Here is a 22489-nt window from a genome sequence, read left to right as displayed (position 1 = left end):
GCAGGTTGAGGGACTTCAAGGTGATGAAATAATTAGCAAAATGGGTTTAGTCATTCAATGTGGGACACAGAATACCCGTACTAAAAGGAAATTCTGCTGTATTGGGGAGGTTGCAAGTCGATGATCTTTAAGATCTCTTCCAATCCAAACCATTCTGTGGTTCTATGGTGCTGTGTTTGCTTGCATTTTGGGATAAACTACTTGCCTTGCTCTTTTGCAGTCTGTGGAACAAGGTAACACTTACAAACAAATGAGCTGTTAGGAATTCACTTCCCTGCAGCTACTTTGCTTATGGAACAAACCTAATTCTAGAGTGAAAAGCAATAAATTCCCAGCATTTATTCTGCTTATGGCTTAATTATGACATATAGCTTCAAAATACTTTATTACCTGTAACTGGAATCCTTTTTTATTAGGGCAGGAACACATCCAGGCCAGATTTGAATGTCTCTAGAGAAGAAGATTCCACAACCTCTGTGGGCAGCCTGTTCCAGGGCTCTGGCACCCTCACAGTGAAAAAGGTTTCCCTTTTGTTCCTGTGGAACCTCCTCTGCTCCAGCTTGCACCCATTGCCCCTTGTCCTATCATTGGACATCACTAAGCAGAGCCTGGTTGCATTCTCCTGACACTGCCCTGCACATCTTTACCAACATGAATGAGGTCAGGTTCCTCAGGCTCCTCTTCTCCAAGGTAAAGAGCCCCAGCTTCCTCAGCCTTTCCTCAGCAGGGAGATGTTCCACTGCCTTCAGCATCTTTGTGGCTCTGTGCCGGGCTCTCTCAAGCAGTTTCCTGAGGTCCTTCTTGAACTGAGGGACTCAGAACTGGGCACAAAATTCCAGGGCAGAGTAGAGGGGAGGAGAACCTCTCTTGATCTACTAGCTACAACCCTTCTAATTCACCCCAGGATGCCACGGGGCTTCTGGGCCACAAGGGCACATTGCTGGCTCATGGTCATCCTTCTGTCCACCACCATGCCAAGGTCCCTTTCTGCTGTGCTGCTCTCCAACACGTCAGTCCCCAACCTAATCTTGACCATGGGGTTGTTCAACAGAACTGGAGGCAGTGCTACAGGTGGGGTCTCAGCAGAGCAGAGGGGTAGCATACCCTCCCTGTGCTGCTGCTCTCCCTGCTTTGGATGCAGCCCAGCACACAGCTGCCTGCTGGGTTACCAGTGACCATTGCTGGCTCTTGGTGATTTTTCTCATCAGGTGACATCCCAAAGTCCCTCTCCTCAAGAAGATTCTAGAATTACTCTTTTCTGGTGATACAAAGAAGGTGTGGATCAAAACCAAAAGGGCTGTGGGGGACATAATGCATGCACAGGTTTCTACAGAAGCTCTCTGCTTTCAACAGATGTGTGCTGTGGGCTGGATACAGGTGCTGGGATATATTTGTCATCTTAAAAACCAAGATGCTGTGGCAAGTTTGATTTGTATTAGTGGATATAGGAGAGGGCTGGAGCACCTTTCCTGTGGGGACAGACTGAGGGAGAAGGTTCTGAGGAGACGTTACTGTGGCCTTCCAGTACCTGAAGGGGGCTACAAAAAAGCTGGGGAGGGACTTTTTAGGGTGTCAGGGAGTGATAGGACTGGGGGAAATGGAGCAGAACTAGAAATGGGTAGATTCAGATTGGATATCAGGAAGAAGTTCTTCCCCATGAGAGTGGTGAGACACTGGCACAGGTTGCCCAGGGAGGTGGTGGAAGCCTCTTCCCTGGAGATTTTGAAGGCCAGGCTGGATGTGGCTGTGAGCAACCTGCTGTAGTGTGAGGTGTCCCTGCCCATGGCAGGGAGGTTGGAACTAGATGACCCTTGAAGTCCCTTCCAACCCTGACAATTCTATGATTCTTTGACATAATTGATCTTTTTTTGAAGTCACAGTAGATGATATTTTTAAGGGATTTATCTGCACTGAAGGCCAAATGATTTTAATTGCCTTGAGGTGAAACATGGTGAAAATAAAAATATCTTAATCAGCATTATTGGACAGGTATCACTTAATCAGGAAGGGAGCAAAGATGATTGGAGGTAAGAAATAGAGTGCCGGATCTGGTGCGCAGTTAGGTGCTTAAGCAAAATGATGTGGTCTTTATTCTCAAGTGGGCCAAATCAAGCTTAATATAGGCAATTTGCATTCTAATGGCACTGAACTTCCACATGATTAATTATTTTTTAATTTTATTTGTGTTAGTTTTAAGATAACTCTGTCAGAGTGCTGAAGTACAGCTGCATTTCAGTAGCTGAAGGGGACCTACAGGAAGGCTGAGGAGGGACTGTTTAGAAGGGTTTGTAGTGATAGGATAAGGGGCAATGGTTTGAAACTGGAGCAGGGGAGATTTAGGTTGGACATCAGGAGGAAGTTCTGCACACTGAGAGTGGTGAAATACTGGAACAGGTTGTCCAGGGATGGGGTTGATGCTCTGTCCCTGGAGACATTCAAGATCAGTCTTGATGTGTCCCTGGGCAGCCTTCTCTAGTTGGAGGTATCCCTGCTGGCTGCAGAGGATTGGACTAGACAATCTTTGAGGGTTCCTTCCAAACTAATACCATCTGTGAATCTTTAAGGAACAATGTTAGTTTAATAATGGACTGCTGTGAAAGTTGCAAGTCCCTAAATTCTCTTAGCAAAACTTAGAAGTAGAGTTGAAATATAACTTAATCTGGAGAAGAGAAAGCTGAGAAGGGGACCATATCACTGTCCACAAATACCTGAAGGGTGGCCATCAGGAGGATAATGCCAGGCTCTTTTCAGTGATGCCCAGTGATAGGACAAAGGGCAATGGATGTAAACTCAATCATAGGAAATTCCACCTCAACATGAGGAAAGTCTTCCTTACTGTGAGGGTGCCAGAGCCCAGAGCAGGCTGTCCAGAGAGACTGTGGAGTCTCCTTCTCTGGAGACTTTGAAAAGCCACCTGGATGCATTCCTGTGTGATGTGCCCTGTGTAATCCTGTTTTGGCAGGGGGATTGGACTTGATCTTTAGAGGTGCCTTCCAACCCCTAACATTCTGTGATTCTGTGAATGTGAAGTTTAGGCTTCTGTTGGAAATGTTCTTTTACTTGACTTGTCTCTAGCTCTGTGACAGTGTAAGGCATGGAATATATCCAGCGTCCCACTTGGTAAGTGCAAGACCACCTTCCTCCTTCTTTGGTAGCCTTTCAGCTGTTTTAAGTATCACAGAACTTTTTGTCTGCTCTTAATTTGCTCCCAGAGCATTTCCATCCTCTGGACTAAGTAAACCAAGCCTTCTCTAATAAAGAGTTTCCTGACTGTGCTGCAAGAGTTGCATCAGTATCCCCATATGCAGCAGGATGAATACGAGTTCAGTATTTCACTGTGCTCCTAGTGAAATAATATTTAAAGATAGGGTGGTTTACTGAAATTCTTGTGATGAGAAAGAATGGGAATATGAATAAAAGTAATGGTTGTATCTTGATGTGGTATGGAAGCATTGCCTGGATTTGCAGTGTGTTTCATGAGTGCAGGGGTTATATTTCATCCGAATCCAGGAAGTGAGAAGCCAGAATTATTGTTATGTTTGGGAAAAATACCTTATTTCTTCTCTTGGATTTTAAAGTTCCTGTTGAAGAGTCTTTTGTGGTATCCGTAGCCAAAGATTCATAGATTCATTCATAGATAGAAAGGTTTGGGTTGGAAGTGACCTTTAAGGATCACCTAGTTCCAACCCCCCTGCCATGGGCAGGGACACCTTCCACTAGACCAGGTTGCTCAAAGCCTCATCCAGCCTGGCCTTGAACACCTCCAGGGAGGAAGTATCCACAAGCTCCCTGGGCAACCTGTTCCGGTGTCTCACCACCCTCACTGTAAATAAGTTCTTCCTAATCTCCAGTTTAAATCTGCCCTCCTCAAGCTTCAGTCCGTTTCATCTCATCCTATCACTACAACCCCTTGTAAAAAGTCCCTTCTTAGATTTCTTGTAGGTCCCCTTCAGGTACTGGAAGGCTGCTTTAAGGTCTCCCCAGAGCCTTCTCCAGGCTGAACAGCCCCAGCTCTCTCAGCCTGTCTCCTTAGAGGAGGTTCTTCAACCCTTGGATCAACTTTGTGGCCTCTTCTCGACCCTCTCTAGCAGTTTGATGCCCTTCTTGTATTGGGGGCCCCAGAAGTGTATGCAGTACTGCAGGTGGGGTCTCATGAGAGCAGAGTAGAGGGCTGGATGGTCTCCACTTGACCTACAGCAGAACAGATTACTACTTATTTTATTTCATTTTGTGTTGTTTTCTCCGAGATGAGTAGGATCCAGAATATTCCATCTGTCCATACTGTAGCACAGGAATTTGTGGACATACTTCTCATTCTTGGAAAATGCCAGATTCTTAACTTGTGCTTACAGATGTTGGCCCTTAACCATTCTTGAGGAAAAACATGTTAAAAATGTTCTGAGGGAGGGACAACTGAATCTTAACCGTTGGAAGTGAGAAGGGTATTTGTGCCTCTCATTTTGTGCATTGCCTTAACTGATGCTCTGTGGTTGAGCCACTCTCGCTGTCAGCGGCAGTGCTTTGCCCCTGGTTGCCTCCAGAGGGTTGGCAGGAGCAGTGACAAAGCTTCCTTGTGCTGTTTTGCCAGCTGTAGGTGGGTGGAGAGGAGAAATTTCTTTTCCCTTCTCACAATTGAGAATGCACCATCAGCAGGTTTGCAGATGACACCAAGCTGTGTGGTGTGGTCGATACAGCAGAGGGACAGGACGTGAGGTTCTGCACCTGGGCTGGAGCAATCCTCACTGTCAATACAGTCTGGGAGATGAGGTGATAGCAGCTCTGTGGAGAAGGGTTTGGGGGTGCTGATGGATGAGAGGCTGAACATGAGCAGACAGTATGAGCTTGCAGCCCAGAAGGCAAATCACATCCTGGGCTGCATCAAAAGATGCATTACCAGTAGATCCAGAGAGGTGATTCTGACACTTTGCTCTGCTCTGGTGAGACCTCACCTGGAGTACTGTGTACAGGTCTGGAAGGAAGGAAATGGACCTGATGGAGAGGGTCCAGAGGAGGGCCACAAAAATGATTGGGAGATTGGAGCACCTCTGCTACAAAGACAGACTCAGGGAGCTGGGATTGTTTGGCCTGGAGAGGAGGAGGCTCTAGGGGGACCTAATAGCAGCCTTCCAGTACCTGAAGGGGGCTATAGGAAGGATGGAGAGAGACAGTTCCCAAAGGCCTGCAGTGACAGGACAGGAGACAATGGCTTCAAACTAGAGAAGAGCCGATTTAGATTGGATATGAGGAAGAAGTCCTTCACTATGAGGGTGGTGGAACACTGGAACAGGTTGCCCAGGGAGGTGGTTGAGGCCCCATCCCTGGAGTTATTCAAGATAAAACTCGGAAGGCCCTGGGCAACCTGATCTAGTTGGGGATGTCCCTGCTGAGTGTGGGGGTCTGGATGACCTTTGGAGGTCCCTTCTGGCCTGGAACATTCTATGATTCTATGAATTAAATGAGTCTTTAAGCAGCTCTGCCTTCACTGGTTGTCAGTTCTTTCTCCTTTATTTTGAGGCACGCTGTTTATTTCGGGAGGAGCTATTTTCTCACACCTCCTGCTCAGGAGTGTTTTTGAAACCTCCAGCTATGGTTCTTTCTTAACTCAAAAATGCTGTTTGCACATTTCATAATCACAGCTGATAGAAGCCAGTGGAAAACAGAAAATACTTTAGGTTTTGGACTGAGCCTGTAAAATAAAAACACTTGTTAAATTCTTTCCAGGAATTTCAAAAGCGGAGAAAGCTTTGAAAAACAAAGCTGTTGATGGATTTGTCTGGTTTGTTCTTCTGTAATTTCTTTTATTATTTTTTTTAAGGACAATGTTAGGAGCAATCAGAGAGCCTTCTGCCATTTAGTTCAGTGCCAGTGTCTTAGGTTAGGTGGGTTTTTTTCTCCTTTGCGTTGCAAAGCTCTGTATGTATTTGTCATTATTTTTCACTACTGAAGGAAAGGGAACTTTGTTTTGAAATGCCAAGCAGTTGGTTTCTCATAGGGGTTGCTTCCTTTCCAATCTACTTCCCTCATAGTTCAGCCTGGAGAAAAGAAGGTTCCAGGGAGACGTTAGAGCAGCCTTCTAGTAGCTAAAGGGGGCCTATAGGAAAGCTGATGAGGGACTTTTTGTAGGGGCTTGCGGTGATAGGATGTGGGGCAATGAATTGAAGCTTGAGGAGGGCAGGTTTAGACTGGAGACTAGGAAGAGCTTATTTCCAGTGAGGGTGGTGAGACACTGGAACAGGTTGCCCAGCGAGGTTGTGGATGCCCCCTCCCTGGAGGTATTCAAGGCCAGGTTGGGTAAGGCCTTGAGCAGCCTGGTCTAGTACAAGGTGTCCTGGGCAGGGACACCTTCCACTAGCTCAGGTTGCTCAAGGCCTCACCCAGCCTGGCCTTGAGCGGGGGAGGCATTCTCGACCTCCCTGGGCAGCCTGTGGCAGTGTTTCACCACCCTCACTGTAAAGATCATTGAATATGCCTGGCTTGGGAGCTAGTGTTCTGCTGACTGTTGCTCTGTGTGTTTCACAGGTTACTTCAGGTGAAGTTCTGATCAAATTTCATCTGGAAAAAAGTTAGTCTGAATTTCAAACACTTGTAGAATTCTCTTTTTACTGATTTTTATAGTTTGAATGCATGTGAAGCATAAGTGGAATGAAGGGACTGGAGCATAAAATCTGAGAAAAGACCCACAGAGATGTAAATAAGTAGAAGGAATAGTCATGACAGTTCACCTTGTTTGACATAACAGCTCAGCTCAGCTTACAACACTTCTGTTCATCGGTCACCCCTGAGGGTGAATTGGGAGATTGTTTAGTTGTTTGGTTTTTTTTCCTTGCCATGTGTAATTGATTAAGTGCAAGGAATTAAAGTTGAATGAAGTTCAGTAAGGACAAGTGCAGAGTCCTGCACATGGGAAGGAACAATATCAGGCACCAGTACAGGTTAGGGGTTGGCTGCTGGAAAGCAATTCCATGGAGGAGGACCTCGCAGTCCTGGTTGATAATAAGTTATCCATGGGATAGCAATGTGCCCTGGTGGCCAAGAAGGCCAATGGTATACTTGGGTGCATTAGGAAGAGTATGGCCAGCAGGTCAAGGGAGGTTGTCTTCCCCTGTACTTAGCCCTAGTTAGACCACATCTGGAATATTGTGTCCGGTTCTGGGCTGCCCAGGTCAAGAGGGACAGGGAACTACTGGTGAGAGTTCAGCAGAGAGCTATCAGGATGGTTAGGGGACTGAAGTATCTGTCTGGTGAGGAAAGACTGAGAGACCTGGGGCTGATTAGTCTGGAGAAGGGAAGGCTGAGGGGAGACCTTCTCAATGTCTACAAATATCTGCAGGCTGTCAGGAGGATGGAGCTAGGCTCTTTTCAGTGATACCCATTTGATTCGTGAGGCTTCTGCACAGGGGCATGGGGCTGTGAACAAGTGGGGGCTGTGTATCTGTGTCTTTCAAGAGAGCTACATTGATGGGACCCCTTTGAGCACCCTGCAGTTTGCAAACCGTTTCCTGACCTTACCCTGTGCTGTCTTCATAACAGCTCCAACGACATTGCCAAAGTGGTTGCAGAAAGTCTGCCTGTTAACCTCATAGTCTGGAGAGCTGGATGCACAAAACGGCTGTCTGAAGATCACCCTTTCCAAGCCCCTTGGCCTGGCCAAGTATTTTGTACTTGAGACTGCTGTTGCCACAAGAACAGCAGATGTTTGCACAGCAGACAAACAACACTGATGATAAAGCAAATTGACCTTTTTTTGGAGCAAGCTATGTGGAGCACATTCCTGGGGCAATTTCTGTCTTTTTTTTCCTTCTTTTTTTTCCCCCCCTTTTCTGTATTTTATTTTTCCTTCCTCTCTTTTCTTGGACTGTATCTTTCTACTTAAAACTGCTTGGCTCCTCTTTGGGCTGTCTCTTGCTAGAGATGATAAAGAGAAGGGTTTACAAACTTTTCCACCAACACCACTGTTACAAATCATTAAATCTACTCCCAGCCTATTTTTGTCGGCCGTTATTTTACTGCAGTAGTTCTAACGATGTTTATTTTCCCAGTGTCCCTATGGGAACCCTGGAAGATTCCAAAATGTAATAATTAAAGAATGACAGCCCTTTCCTTGCAACATAAAGTGAGGAAGAGTTTTGTGGTTTAAACAGCTATGCTGTTGCTTGTTAACAAGATATTTTTTTTCCTTGTACTGCAGCCAGGCCTGTAACGGTCAAAAAGTTCTGAAGTGGAGAACTCCACGTTTGTTTTCAATCAGTTGGATTGCAAGTTAAAAGGCTTTAAGGGCTTGGTTTAATTTCTTCACTTTGTATTAAATATTTGCATTAAAGCAACAGATTCACAGGCTGTATCAGGTTAGAAAGGACCCTCAAAAGTCATCTTGTCCAACCTCGCTGCACTCATCAGGGACACCTCTGAATAGATCAGGCTGACCAGGGACACATCAAGGCTGATTTTGAATGTCTCCAGGGACAGAGCCTCAACCACATCCCTGGGCAACCTGTTCCAGTATTTCACTGCTCTCATTGTGCAGAACTTCCTCCTGATGTCCAACCTAAGTCTCCCCTGCTCCAGTTTCAAACCACTGTCCCTCATCCTGTCACTCCAAGCCCTTCTAAACAGTCCTTCCTCAGCCTTCATGTAGGTCCCCTTCAGATAGTGAAATGTAGCTCTAAGGCCTCCCTTGGAGCCTTCCCTTCTCCATGATGAGCAGCCCCAATTCTTTCAGCCTTTCTTTGTAGGATGGTCTACAAGAAAGCCCAGGAAGGGGCATCTTGCACTGGAACAGGTTGCCCAGGGAGGTTGTGGATGTCCCCTCTCTGGAGGTGATCAAGGCCAGGTTGGATGAGGTCTTGAGCAACCTGGTTTAGCACAAGGTGTCCCTACCCATTGCGGGGGGGGTCAGAAGGTCTTTATGATCCCTTTCCACCTCAAGCAATCTGTGAATCTATTAAAAAGTTCTTTGCTGAATAGTAGGCAGTGGGGTTTTGGATAAAGATTTTTGTACTGCCTTGAAGGAATGTGTCTTAAAGTTAACTGTATCAGTTTGTGGCTTGTTCCCCCACTCTTCCCCCCAAAAAAGTTGTAGTATTTGGTTTCTGGTTATCAGTAACTTGGATGTTTTGCTTGCATGCAGAAAGCATTTGGTAATGATCCAGGACTGGTTAGATCTAGCGCTAAATGGAGCTGAAAGGGGGGAACAATCCCGCTGAGACTGTTACACTGCAAAGAGCACTGGGGTTACCTGTCTGGAATGCACCACCTTATTTTCATAGAGTGTAGAATGGTTTGAATTGGAAGGGACCTTAAAGATCATCTGGTTCCAACCCCCCCACTGTGGGCAGGGGCATCTCCCACTAGACTAGATTGCTCAAGGACTCATCTAACCTGGCCTTGATTATCTCCAGGGAGGAGGCATCCAGGACCTTACTTTTTTTGCTTACTACTTTGAAAAGTACTCTGAAAGAGGGGAAAAAGGGGGGAATTGGAGCTTGACTCTGTAGATGAGGGGATTGATAATGTCTTGAGTATAACTGTTCTCACGTCCAGAAGCCAGGAATTGACTGTTAAGTTTCCCCTCTTGTGAAGAAGTGATCTCCAAAGATAGTGCATGGTATTGTTTCTGCTGTTTGACAGAGAAATTAATCTTTTCCTCAATAATTTACATTATACTTTGCTGGTAACAACATAGAGCAGAGGTGTTGTGGATGTCTCTGAACTCCAAATGGTGTAGAAAAATGCAGTGAACATTGCTTCCCCCTGCCTTTATCTTTTTTCTTTTTGCTATTTTCATTTTCTCTTCTCCTCCCTTTTTTTTTTTTTTTTTCCTCGTTTTCCTCTGTTTTCCCCTCTTTCTTTTTTGGGTGTTTTTTTTTTCCCTACATTTTCTTTTTTCCTCCATCCTCTTCTCTATTTTATTTTTCATTTTCTCTAATTTATTTTTCTCTAATTTATTTTTCTCTATTTTATTTTGCTCTCCCTCCCTCCTTTGCTCTCCCTCCCTCCTTTGCTCTCCCTCCCTCCTTTGCTCTCCCTCCCTCCTTTGCTCTCCCTCCCTCCTTTGCTCTCCCTCCCTCCTTTGCTCTCCCTCCCTCCTTTGCTCTCCCTCCCTCCTTTGCTCTCCCTCCCTCCTTTGCTCTCCCTCCCTCCTTTGCTCTCCCTCCCTCCTTTGCTCTCCCTCCCTCCTTTGCTCTCCCTCCCTCCTTTGCTCTCCCTCCCTCCTTTGCTCTCCCTCCCTCCTTTGCTCTCCCTCCCTCCTTTGCTCTCCCTCCCTCCTTTGCTCTCCCTCCCTCCTTTGCTCTCCCTCCCTCCTTTGCTCTCCCTCCCTCCTTTGCTCTCCCTCCCTCCTTTGCTCTCCCTCCCTCCTTTGCTCTCCCTCCCTCCTTTGCTCTCCCTCCCTCCTTTGCTCTCCCTCCCTCCTTTGCTCTCCCTCCCTCCTTTGCTCTCCCTCCCTCCTTTGCTCTCCCTCCCTCCAAGGAACACAGTCTGTTGTTTTTAGGGCTCTGATTACATCTATTTTATGCTAGTATTACCTTCTTTGGGTTTTTGTTTGTTTTGCTATGTTTTTGAGGTGGTTTTCTCTTTTTTTAATGACTGCTATTTTCCTTTGTTTCAGCCAAACCTTTTACATCTAAAGTGAAACAGATGCGACTACACAAAGAAGATTTTGAAATCCTGAAGGTGATTGGTCGAGGAGCCTTTGGGGAGGTATGTGTGTGAGGGAGGTGGAGAGAGGGCTTTGAATAATGCTCTTGCAAATCTGCAGCACTGAGGAGGGGCAGTTAAGAGCAATATACTGATGTCCAGGTCGTTACATTATTAAGGTATAATAGATACTGTAGGCCCACCTCATGTTCAAGGCAAATACATTCTGATTGCATTCTTTGACAGCTCTCTTTCAGTCTCTCTTAAAATTTGAGAGAGGCAAGTTCACATGCCTTAAAAGACCATGTGTCAGCTGTTTGATAATTCATTTGCTTGACTCTAATCCTTTCCAGTCAGCAGCTGGAGGCCTGCTGGAGGGTGATTAAGGGACTTGAACATCTCTCCTATGAAGAAAGATTGAGAGACTTGAGGCTATTTTGTCTGGAGAAGAGAAGGCTGAGAGGGGATCTGATAAATGTCTATAAATACCTGAGGGGTGGTGGTCAAAAAGAGGGTGCCAGGCTCTTTTCAGTGGTATCCTGTAGTAGGACAAGGGGCAATGGATACAGAAGAGGCAACTGGAACACAGGAAGTTGCACCTCAGCATGAGGAAAAACTTCTTTACTGTGAGGGTGCCAGAGCCCTGGAGGAGTCTGACGCAGGAGAATTGGTGTGATGCCCACTTGTATGTTTGACTCATGTGAATATTGGCCTTCATTAATCTGTGGTTATGGAAGAAGAGAATTCTCTTGGGTAGTAGCTAGGTAGTATGTAAGGAACAGGCATTTTTACAGTTGACTGTGTCACCATATACTCTGCTTACGTGCAAATACCATCAGTGGGTAACCATAAAAATAAGAGTAGTGTTTATTTGGCTACTTTATCACGTATGACTTTGATCCATCTGGAGTAATGCATCTTGATAAAGGAGACTAAAAGGTGAAGTCAGTGATGGGTGATTTATCTTCACTCTGAACCTCTGGCACAGCAGTTTTTGTCTTCTCCATTATTGTGTGCTTGTCTGCCTGTTGCTATAGTAGCTGCAGCTGAGTTCATGCACAGATTGTGCAAGATGGAAGAGAAAATCAGTGATGTGGGTTCCTTCTTGTCACAAGAGTCCTATATGAAAGCTGCCTTATACTGAGTTGTCAAGAGAAGTCATTTCTGTCTGCTAAATCAGCATCAAACTCCACAGCGGCTAAACCACAAAAGCCCTGAGGTTCTTTCTCAGGAAGCTTTTTTGTGGTGAATCAGCCCATGAATAGTGAGAGTGGAACTGTCCCCATCCTCTCCTCAGGACAATCTGTGTCTTAGTTCTCCTCTTCTGTGAACAGTGTTTCTTTCTAATTCCTTACCTGAGAAAGCTAGCAGGACTCTTACTTAATTGTCTAAATCTTAAGTACAGGGGAAAACTGAAGCCCTCTCAGTGAAGATGTTTAATTTTGTGTGTTCTTAAAGTAAGACTCACCAAGTATTTGCAAGGATGTGTATTATATTTTCTTACTTGAACTGCTTGAAAGAGTCCAGCACAGAGACACAAAGGTGATGGAATATCTCCCTGCTGAGGACAGGCTAGGGGACTGGGTTTGTTTGGCTTGGAGAAGAGGAGTCTGAGGGGTGCCCCCATTCATGTTTATAAAGATGTGAAGGGCAACGTTGAGAGGACAGAGCCAGGCTCTGCTCAGTGATGTCCAGTGACAGGACAAGGGATAATGGGTGCAAGCTGGAGCAGAGGAGGTTCCACAGGAACAGAAGGAAAAGGTTTTTTCACTGTGAGGGTGGCAGAGGCCTGGAGCAGGCTGCCCAGAGAGGTTGTGGAATCTGCTCTGGGGACATTCAAAACCCACCTGGATGCATTCCTGTGTGACCTACTCTGTGAGATCCTGCTCTGGCAGGGGGGTTGGATTGGATGATCTTTTGAGGTCTCTTCTAACCCCTAAAATTCTGTGATTCTGTGATTACTTGCTTAAAGGAGACACCAAAAAAATCTGCATAAGAAAAGAAGTTCTGGATGAAATGACTAATTGCCTTGTAAAATAAGCAGTAAATATCCTAGCAAGGCTGGGGGGGAGGAAAGAAAAAAGAGAAAAAAGAAGACAACTAAAATTTACTGCTTCCTAAGACACCTGAACCTGTATGAATATTGCATTGCCAAAGACTTGTATGATTCAGTAGACTACAGTAGTTTACTGAGACAGATTAGGAAATCTGGAGGAATGTATTTTTCTTTCCAGCAAACTATAAATGAGCCCAAGATTGTTCTAGGTTATTGGGAGGAGTCATTTCTTGTCTCCTGAATCAACAGAATCCTGAAATTCTGTAGACTACAAAGTGACTGCAAGTTTTCTTTGGCACAGTCTCAGGATTGTTCCTATTTTGATTTTTCTGCTCCTCAGTTTCTTCAGTTTGCATAGTCCGGCATTCTGATGTAGACAAAAAGTGGTTTAAACTACTTGCTGCTTATAACTGTGAGATTCATTGTTCCTAGTTTGCTTTCCCTCCCTTATCCTGCTTGCTGCCACTTTGAGAATTCTTCCCTTTTTTTGTCAAATTAATGACATGCCCCTCCCCTCTGCATGCATAAATTTGCTTATTTAGCATTTAATGTGAGAGAGCACTGTCTTCAGGAAACACAGATGTTGTGCTTGTGGAGGAGGAGGATTATCCTGGTAAAATTAATAATGTGGGCATCAAGTGTTTCATTATGCTGGCTTCAGGCAGCATGGTTTGAAAAACTTAACTCCAAACAGAAAGAGCAGGGAGCTGAAGAATGTTGCTGGAAAAGGTGAAGCAACTGGCAGCAGCTCTTAGTGTCTCTCAGCAATGTAAAGTAGGCCGTATTGATGGTTCTGCTAATAGCAAAGTCAAAGATTCAGAGATTGCATTGGGTTGGAAGGGACCCTTGAAGGTCAGCTTGTCCAACTCCCCTGCAGTCAGCAGGGACACCTCCAACTGGAGCAGGCTGCCCAGGGACACATCAAAGCTGACTTTGAATGTCTTCAGGACTGGGGCCTCAACCACATCCCTGGGCAACCTGTTCCAGTACTTCACCACTCTCATTGTGCAGAGCTTCCTCCTGATGTCCAACCTAAATCTTTCCTGTTCCAGTTTTAAACCATTGCCCCTCATCCTATCACCACAGACCCTTCTAAACAGTCCCTCCTCAGTCTCCCTGTAGGTCACCTTCAGACACTGAAATGTAGCTATAAGGTTTCTCCATACCCTTCTTTTCTCCATGCTGAACAGCCCCAGTTCTTTCAGTCTGTCTTGATAGGAGAGGTGCTCCAGCCCTCTGATCATCTTTGTGTCCTCCTTTGGACCCAGTCCAGCAGGTCCATGTGTCTCATGTGTTGGGGGCCCCAGAACTGGACACAGTACTCCAGGTGAATTCTCAGCAGAGCAGAGGGGCAGACCCATGTCTTGACCTTCTGGCCATGCTTCTTTTGATGCATTCCATGTTGCCATTTGCCTTCTGGACTGTAAGTGCCCATTCCTGGCTCATGTCCAGCTTCTCATCCACCAGCACCCCCAAGTCCATTTCTGCAGGGTTGCTCTCAAGCTCATCATCCCCCAGTGTGGATTGATATCAAGGGCTGCCTCAGTCTAGGTTCAGGGCCTTACACTTTGCCTTATTAAACCCTGTGAAGTTCTCCTCAGCTGAGCTCTCCAGCCTGTCCAGGTCCCTCTGGATGGCACCCATCCCATCCTTCAGTTCTATCAACTTCATCACTTAACATCATTGTACTCCATTCACTCTATTATTGCTTTAAAAAAATAGCTGAATGTTTCTTACACAAGCAAATGTGATGTCACATTGGTGTTGCTTCAGGGATGATGAATTTTGTACCTCTGGTAACTAGTTGGTTGCTCCTAAATTTTGGCATCCAATTTTGAACAGTAAGATTCTCTGTCCCTGGAGGGATGACTACGCTCTGTATAGGGCTGTTGCTTTTCAGGCACAGGAAATGTGCAGACACGTAGCATAGAGACAAGTAGCTGACTTGGGGGCAGAAGGTATCTCACAGCATTCCAGACTGCACTGCTGTTTGTGGGAAACATGGAAAAGTGTTGGGAAGAAACCCTATCTGACTAAACCAAGATGTTTACATCAGCACATACCAATCATATTTTCTTGGGCTGCTCACAGGAAAATATAAATTTTACTCTCCTCCCCCCCAAAAGTCCACTTCTAAGAAATACCAGTAGCAAGACAGTTCAGTATAGCTAGGCAGGAATGAGGACCCCCTTCTTCTGTTTGGACAGCTTCACTGGGGAAGGGAGAAGATCAGAAGAACTCTGTGTGTATTGAGGTCTGTGTACATCAGTGATTGCCCCCTTGTACTTGGTGTTGCTGAGGCCGCACCTTGAGTATTGTGCCCTGTTTTGGGCACCTCAATATAAGAGAGACATTGAGGCACTGGAGCCAGTGCAGAGGAGGGCAACAGAGATGGGGAAGGGCCTGGAGAATAAATCTGATGTAGAGTGACTGAAGAAGCTGGGGATGGTTAGTTTGAAAAAGAGGAGGCTGAGGGGAGACCTCCTTGCTCTCTGCAACTACCTGAAAGGGCCTTGTGGAGAGGCTGGTGCTGGTCTCTTCTCACAAGTCACTAGTGACAGAACAAGAGGGAATGGCCTCAAGCTGTGACTGGGTAGGTTTAGGCTGGACATTAAGAATATTTTTTTTTTTCCCAGCAAGAGTGGTCAGGGATTGGAATGAGCTGCCCAGGGAGGTGGTTTAGACCCCAGGCCGGGATGTGTTTAAAGGTGGTTTGGATGTGGTGCTTGGCCCTACGGTTTAGGGGTGAACCTTGTGGAGTAGGGTTCTTGGTTGGGCTTGGTGATCCTGAGGGCTTCCATCGTGAATGGCTCTGTGATTCTCATACCTCTGTGTGTACATTGATACCATCCAGATCTGTAGACATGTTTCCAAACCTGTCACAATTGGAAACTGCTTCAGACTGCTCATTGCTGTAGTGTCAGGTGTTCCTCTCATAGTCCTGAAATAAGCACCTTGGAATTTGCTTTCACACAGCACTGTGATTACAGAAAATGACAGTGTTTGTGATAGAGTATAGGGTAGGTGGGGAGTGGCTTGAGAGCAGCCTGGAGGAGAAGGACTTGGAGGTGTCAGTTGGTGACAAACTCCTCATGAGGCAGCAATGGTCACTGGCAGCCCAGCAGGCAGCTGTGTGCTGGGCTGCATCCAAAGCAGGGAGAGCAGCAGCATGGGGAGGGGATTCTGCCTCTCTACTCTGCTGAGACCCCACCTGCAGCACTACCTCCAGTTTCAGGGCCCCCAGCACAAGAAGGACATCAGACTGCTGGAGCAGGTCCAGAGGAGGCCATGAGGCCTGGAGAGCCTCCCCTATGAGGACAGACTGAAAGAGTTAGAGCTGTTCAGCCTCGGGAAGAGAAGGCTTCGAAGGTCTGGCAGCCTTCCAGTACCAAAAGGGGGCCTACAAGAAAGCCAGGAAGGGACTTTTACAAGGGCTTGTAGTGATAGGACAAGAGGGAAGAGATTGAAGCTTGAGAAGGGCAGATTTAGACTGGAGATTAGGAAGAAATTCTTTCCAGTGAGGGCGTTGAGGCACTGGAACAAGTTGCCCAGGGAGGTCATGGATGCCCCCTCCCAGGAAATGTTGAAGGCCAGGTTGGATGAGGCCTTGAACAACTCGGTCTAGTGGGAGGTGTCTCTGCCAGGGAGGAGGGTTGGAACTAGGTGATCTTAAAGGTTCTTTCCAATCCGCTCCATGACTATATGAATCTTCTTTTGTACGGTGGTCTGTGGTAGTTATTGATATGGAATAACAGGAGTGGCTTTCACAGGCCAAAACACTGCTGCTGGCTGAGTGTAAACACAGCTGGTAAACAGGAGTCTAAGGTTTGCTCTGCAGTCACTCCTCAGTACCATTGCACATTCACAGAAGGTGCTGAGCCCTTGATCTTGTCGTGAAGCCCTGTGCCTCTCCAGCTGTTCACCAGGGGCAGTGCTTGTAGCTCTGTTGGTTGTGTCCAAATGAGTGCTCTCTAGGAGACTTCAAATGTAGGCAGCTGTGCAATTAGTGGATGTCTTTGAACAACCAAGCCTTTTGAAGAACAACACAGCCTTTCACTGTGCTTGCTACAGGCAAGAAATGAAATCCTGGGGTTGGACTTGAAGTGCGAGTGTTATCTGAATGCCTCTGGCTGCCTGTGCTACAATGGTTAATGGTGGGGAAAACCTGGTTTGTGACACTGGGCAGCAGCAGCACTCCAGCCAGCTCTGCCATCAACCTCTTCATTTCCCCCTGTAACACTCACAAAGGTCTTTAGGGCAGAATTATGCTGCAGCTTTATACCAGACTGCATCACGCAGAGAGGTCCCTGTCAGCTAGGATGTGATCCAGTTTGAACGCTGACTAAGTTTCAGCGTTCAGCCTGTCTCCTCCTGCCATTTCTCATTTAGAAAGCAATACTGATATGACTTACCAGAGTTTCAGGCTAATTTTAAAGTGCAAGGAGACTCAGGATTCAAATCTGCATTGTGGGTTATGCAGCACTGCACAGGATTCATTTTTTTTTTCTCCTAAAGAAAATGCTAGGTACCATGCAGAGGAGAGTAGACATTCCTTAGGAATTAAAATCAGACTCTTGTCTAAAGAAATAATCGATTTTTATGTTTCAAATCTGAAAGTACCCTGAGGGATCCCAAGTATGGATTTAAACCTCAATTTTCAGGCACAAATCTCTGCTTTCAAATTTGTTTTTTTCTTCCCATCTCCCCCATCCAGTTCTCCCTCTGTGACCCCAGAAGGCTGCAGAGTCAAGAGCAGGGCTGATAATGCTGCACATATGGGAACTGACAGCTGAATCTGTAGCTAAGGAAGAGGTAAACTTTTAGACAGGCTTTGTTTAGACATCGAAGTGTTGGAACCTTCAACCTGTCATTTATTTTGCAGTATTGATGAAGCTGCTGCAGCTTCAAATTTGAAGATGGTTGAAAGAGGTTTGCATGTCTGGAGGTGCTGGAACACATCCAGCAAAGGGCCACAAGGATGATCAGAGGGCTGGAGCTCCTCTCCTATGAGGACAGGCTGAGGGAGTTGGGGCTGTTCAGTCTGGAGTAGAGAAGGCTTCAAGGAGACTTTATTGTGGCCTTCTAGTAATTGAAGGGGGTCTCCAAGAAAGCCACAGAGGGACTTTTTAGGGTGTCAGGTAGTGATAGGACTAGAGGGAATGGAAAAAAAAAATGTAAGTGGGTAGATTGAGATTGGATATTAGGAAGAAGTTCTTCCCCATGAAGGTGGTGAGACAGTGGAATAGGTTGCCCAGGGAGGTGGTGGAAGCCTCATCCCTGGAGGTTTTGAAGGCCAGGCTGGATGTGGCTGTGAGCAACCTGCTGTAGTGTGAGGTGTCCCTGCCCATGGCAGGGGCGTTGGAACTGGCTGATCCTTGAGGTCCCTTCCAACCCTAACAATTTTATGATTCTGTGATGCTTTACTCCAAGTCTCTGATCCCATATTTCTTTTTTTTATCACTGTCTTCACACATAGTTTACTGATGATGGAAGAGGTGGAAAGAATGTAGGATTCAACCTCGGTATTTTTTTTTGTCACTGGCCTGCAGGATGAGGATGACAAGGATCTGTGAAACATGTTGGTTTGTAACCAGAGGCACACAGAAGTAAACCTCACTGCTCAAGCTTTAAGTTTCATTTGAAAGGCAAGAGGCAGGAAGGAAAAATTGGATGATGGTTGTTAAAATGTACCCAGAGTTTGGATGGTGATTTGGTGGTCTGGTCTAGTTCTGAGCAGCAGCTCTGAGTCTGTGGCATATTCATAGGTAGGAGTCAGAGCTTTCCATACCCAGGGAAGCCTGAACTGTCAGAACAGGTTGTCCAGAGAGGTAGTTGAGGCCCCATCCTTGGGGATATTTAAGGTCAGGCGTGGCAAGACTCTGAGCAACCTGATCTGGTGGAGGATGTCCCTGCTGGGTGCAGGGGGGTTGGACTGGATGACCTTGGGAGGTGCCTTCCAACCCAAGCCATTTGATGATTTTTATGAACATGTGTGTTTGTGTAAATGTCTACATTGCTTCTTCCCTCAAATGATTCCAGTTTTGTCTTTTGTCACAGCTAATTGAACTTCAGTTGGAAAAACATGAACTTTACTGTATCTTGGATTAAAATCTAAGGTGTTATTTGAAATGAGAGTGAAAATTGCTTTATGATATCCTGCAGCCTAAACTGTGCCTAAAAGCTGCAAGAAATTAATTACTTTGTTCTAGAAAGTACAGAATTGTTGTCTAGTTTGGCACTCTTGTAATTTAAGTGATTGCAGAATGTAGGACTGAAGCTCAGGAATATAAAGCATACAGCCAGTGATAGCTTCATGATGGTATGGTGGAGCAAGAAGTGTGATTGTGAACAATGCCATTGTTCATCTGCAGTCACTTAGGAAAAAATGCACAGAAGGGTTTGGGTTGGAAAGAACCATAAAGATCATCTAGTTCCAACCCTCCTGCCATGGCAGGGAAATCTCCCACTAGACCAGGTTGCTCAAGGCCTCATCCAGCCTGGCCTTGAACACCTCCAGGGAGGGGGCATCCACAACCTCCCTGGGCAGCCTGTTCCAGTGTCTCACCACCCTCACTAGAGGAATTTCTTCGTAATCTCTAGTCTCAATCTGCTCTCCTCAAGATTCAATCCATTCCCTCTCAATTTATCACTACAAGCCCTTGTAAAAAGTCCCTTCCTGGCTTTCTTGTAGGTCCCCTTCAGATATTGAAATGCAGCTCTAAGATCTCCTCCAGGCCTTCTCTTTCCCAGACTGAACAGCCCCAACTCTCTGTGTGTCCCTATAGGGCATGTTCTCCAAGCCCTCATCTTCCTGGTCTCCTCTGGACCCACTCCAGCAGCTCCGTGTCCTTCTTATGCTGTGAGCACTAGAACTGGATGCAGGATACCAGGTGGGGTCCCCACAGATCAGAGGGGCAGAATCCCTTCCCTGTCCTGCTGGACATACTGGTTTGATGTACATAACCATACAGAAGTGTGATAGTGAACTCTTAGAACAGCCCTGGAACCTTTGCAGAGCAGATGCTCTGTGGTGTTACTGTTTCTTGGTGTTGATGGTGTGGTATTCTGTGGCTAGTAAAACTCTCTAGGGCAGTGAAGAGAGAACCTCCAAAACAGCAAGGTTTCATATAAGTGAAAACAACATGCTTTTTCATCTTTTAACTTCTCTTTCATTTTTCTTTCCCAGGTTGCAGTAGTAAAACTGAAGAATGCAGATAAGGTTTTTGCCATGAAGATACTCAATAAGTGGGAGATGCTGAAGAGAGCTGAAGTAAGATGACATTAATGCTTTCTTTAATCTTGCCCCCTCATATGCTACTGAATTGTTACTTATAGAATAGAATCATAGAAATGTTTCAGTTGGAAGACTTTCAAGATCATCAAATCCAACCACTGACCTTACACCACCATGGCCATTAACCCATGTCCCCAAGTGCTGTGGCCACATGTCTTGAACACCTCTCGGGATGGTGACTCCACCACCTCCCTGGGCTGCCTGTTCCAATGCCTGACCACTTTTGCAGGAAAGAAATTGTTCTTTGTCTTCAACCTAAACTTCCCATGGCACAATTTCAGGCCATTTCCTCTTGTCATATCACTTGTTAGCTTGGAGAAAAAGCTGTCCCCCACCTCATTGCAACCTCATTCTTGGAGCTGCAGAGAGCAATGAGTTTTTCCCTCAGCCTTCTCTTCTCCAGACTAAACAACCCCAGTTCCCTCATCTGCTGTCACCAGCTCTGTTCTCCAGACCCTTCCCCAACTTCATTGCCCTGCCTGGACACTGCAGCTTCTTTCTAATCTCCTGTTTAAATCTGCCCTTCTCAAGCTTCAATCCGTTCCCTCTTGTCCTATCACTACAAGCCCTGCTAAAAAATCCCTTCCAACTTCTCTCTCTGAATTATCCCTAACCTGAGTTTTTATTTGAGACTCCTACTTCCTTATTCTCAGCCTGCCTTCCTGTTCAGTTGCTTCCAAGTTTATTCTGATGCCTGCATTTATGCTTTAATTTTATCTTGTTAGGAAATTAAATCAATGGGAAACCTTTAAAAAAAATATATCCAGGCAAATTAAAGCAAATTTGTGATGTGTGCACCTCCTGTCTCTTTCACTGAAAGTGTTATCACATGAAGAAGTGTAAATGGCATGCAGGCTGGGGTTGGATTTACACAATGTGTTTCCTCTGTATCCAAAAATTTAGAATCATAGAATTGTTAGGGTTTGAAGGGGCCTCAAGGATCATCCAGTTCCAATCCCCCTGTCATGGGCAGGGACACCTCACACTAGATCAGGTTGCTCACAGCCACATCCAGCCTGGCCTTCAAAACCTCCAGGGATGAGGCTTCCACCACCTCCCTGGGCAACCTGTGCCAGTGTCTCACCACCCTCATGGGGAAGTACTTCTGCCTGGCATCCAGTCTGAATCTACCCACTTATAGTTTTGCTCCATTCCCCCTAGTCCTATCACTGTCCAGATTCAGAGCATGCTGGCAATAGTCTTGATTAGACTCGAGGTGAGGAGGAAGTTCTTCCCAGAGAGGCTTGTTAGCCATTGGAATGTGCTGCCCAGGGAGGAGGTGGAGTCACCATCCCTGGAGGTGTTCAAGAGGGAATTGGATGTGGCACTTGGTGCCGTGGCCTAGTAGTCATGAGGTGTTGGGTGACAGGTTGGACTTGATGATCTTTGAGATCTTTTCCAACCTTATTGATTCTATGATTAAGAGAGATTTTTGTCTCTAAGATTGATGTCATTACTGTAAGTTTTATTATTTTAGTGAAAAAAAGAATATACCAAGGTAAAAAAGCTACACTCTATTTTTAAATGTACCCTGTTAAGGGCAGTTTGGAATCTACTTCTTTCCATTAAAACAACTTTATAAATAGGTTTGAAAGGTTTTTCACTATGCAAGGTATTAAAAATACTCTCTTCCCATGGGTCCAGCTGAATTTCTGAAAGTCTGAACTGTTAGCTTACAAAGAATTACAACTATGGTTTTCTGTCTCTCTGTAACCCATGGGTATACAGTGGAAAGAGAACCATCTAGAGTGAAAATTTATTGCAAAACATCACCTCCAACAACTATAACCTGTCAGTTTTAAAAGTGGATGACCACATCTCACTTTGTTACTACAGGGAAAATCACCCACTTGGGCTCTGTTAGCTATGTGCTGCACTAATGCTGAAACACAGAGGAAACTCCAACAGGCTTGCCAGGCAAGCAGAGATCACTCTATGCTGAAAGGGCAGAAGGAAGTTCAGAGATGGCATTGGGTTGGAAGGAACCCTCAAAAGCCATCTTGTCTAGCAACCCTGCACTCAGGAGAGACACCTCCAACTGGAGCAGGCTGCCCAGGGACACATCAAGGCTGACTTTGTATGTCTTGAGGCCTGGGGCCTCAACCATATCCCTGGACAACCTGTTCCAGTATTTCACCACTCTGACTGTGCAGAGTTTCCTCCTTATGTCCAACCTAAATCTTTCCTGTTCCAGTTTCAAACCATTGCCCCTCATCCTGTCACCACAAGCCCTTCTAAACAGTCCTTCCCCAGCCTTTCTGTAGGTCCCCTTCAGATACCGAAATGGAGCTCTGAGGTCTCTCCATACCCTTCTTTTCTCCATGCTGAATAGCCCCAATTCTTTCAGTCTGCCTTGGTAGGAGAGGTGCTCCAGCCCTCTGATCATCTTCATGGCCCTCTTTTGAACCTGCTTGAGCAGCTTCATGTCTCTCATGTGTTGGGGGCCCAAAAGCTGGACACAGCACTGCAGGTGAAGTCTTTCCAGAGCAGAGAGGCAGAATCAC

At 45.9% G+C, this 22489-nt stretch overlaps 1 protein-coding gene across 4 annotated transcripts in view; it reads left to right on the top strand.

The window, feature by feature from the left end:
• CDC42BPA (CDC42 binding protein kinase alpha) overlaps positions 1-22489 on the top strand; it is a 184200-nt gene that overhangs the window by 51442 nt on the left and 110269 nt on the right. For all 4 annotated transcript variants that reach the window (XM_068153459.1, XM_068153461.1, XM_068153460.1 and 1 more), the window contains exons 3-4: positions 10607-10698; positions 19878-19961. In XM_068153459.1, coding sequence (XP_068009560.1) covers positions 10607-10698; positions 19878-19961 — 176 coding nt within the window. The remainder of the gene's footprint in view (positions 1-10606; positions 10699-19877; positions 19962-22489) is intronic.

This window comes from Melanerpes formicivorus, unplaced genomic scaffold, assembly GCF_026170545.1.
Source record: "Melanerpes formicivorus ecotype bairdi unplaced genomic scaffold, bMelFor1.0.p_v2 SCAF_26, whole genome shotgun sequence".
Classification (NCBI taxonomy): Eukaryota; Metazoa; Chordata; class Aves; order Piciformes; family Picidae; genus Melanerpes; species Melanerpes formicivorus.
The sequence above is the reverse complement of the archived record's forward strand: the minus strand, read 5'-3'. Positions and strand labels throughout refer to the sequence as shown.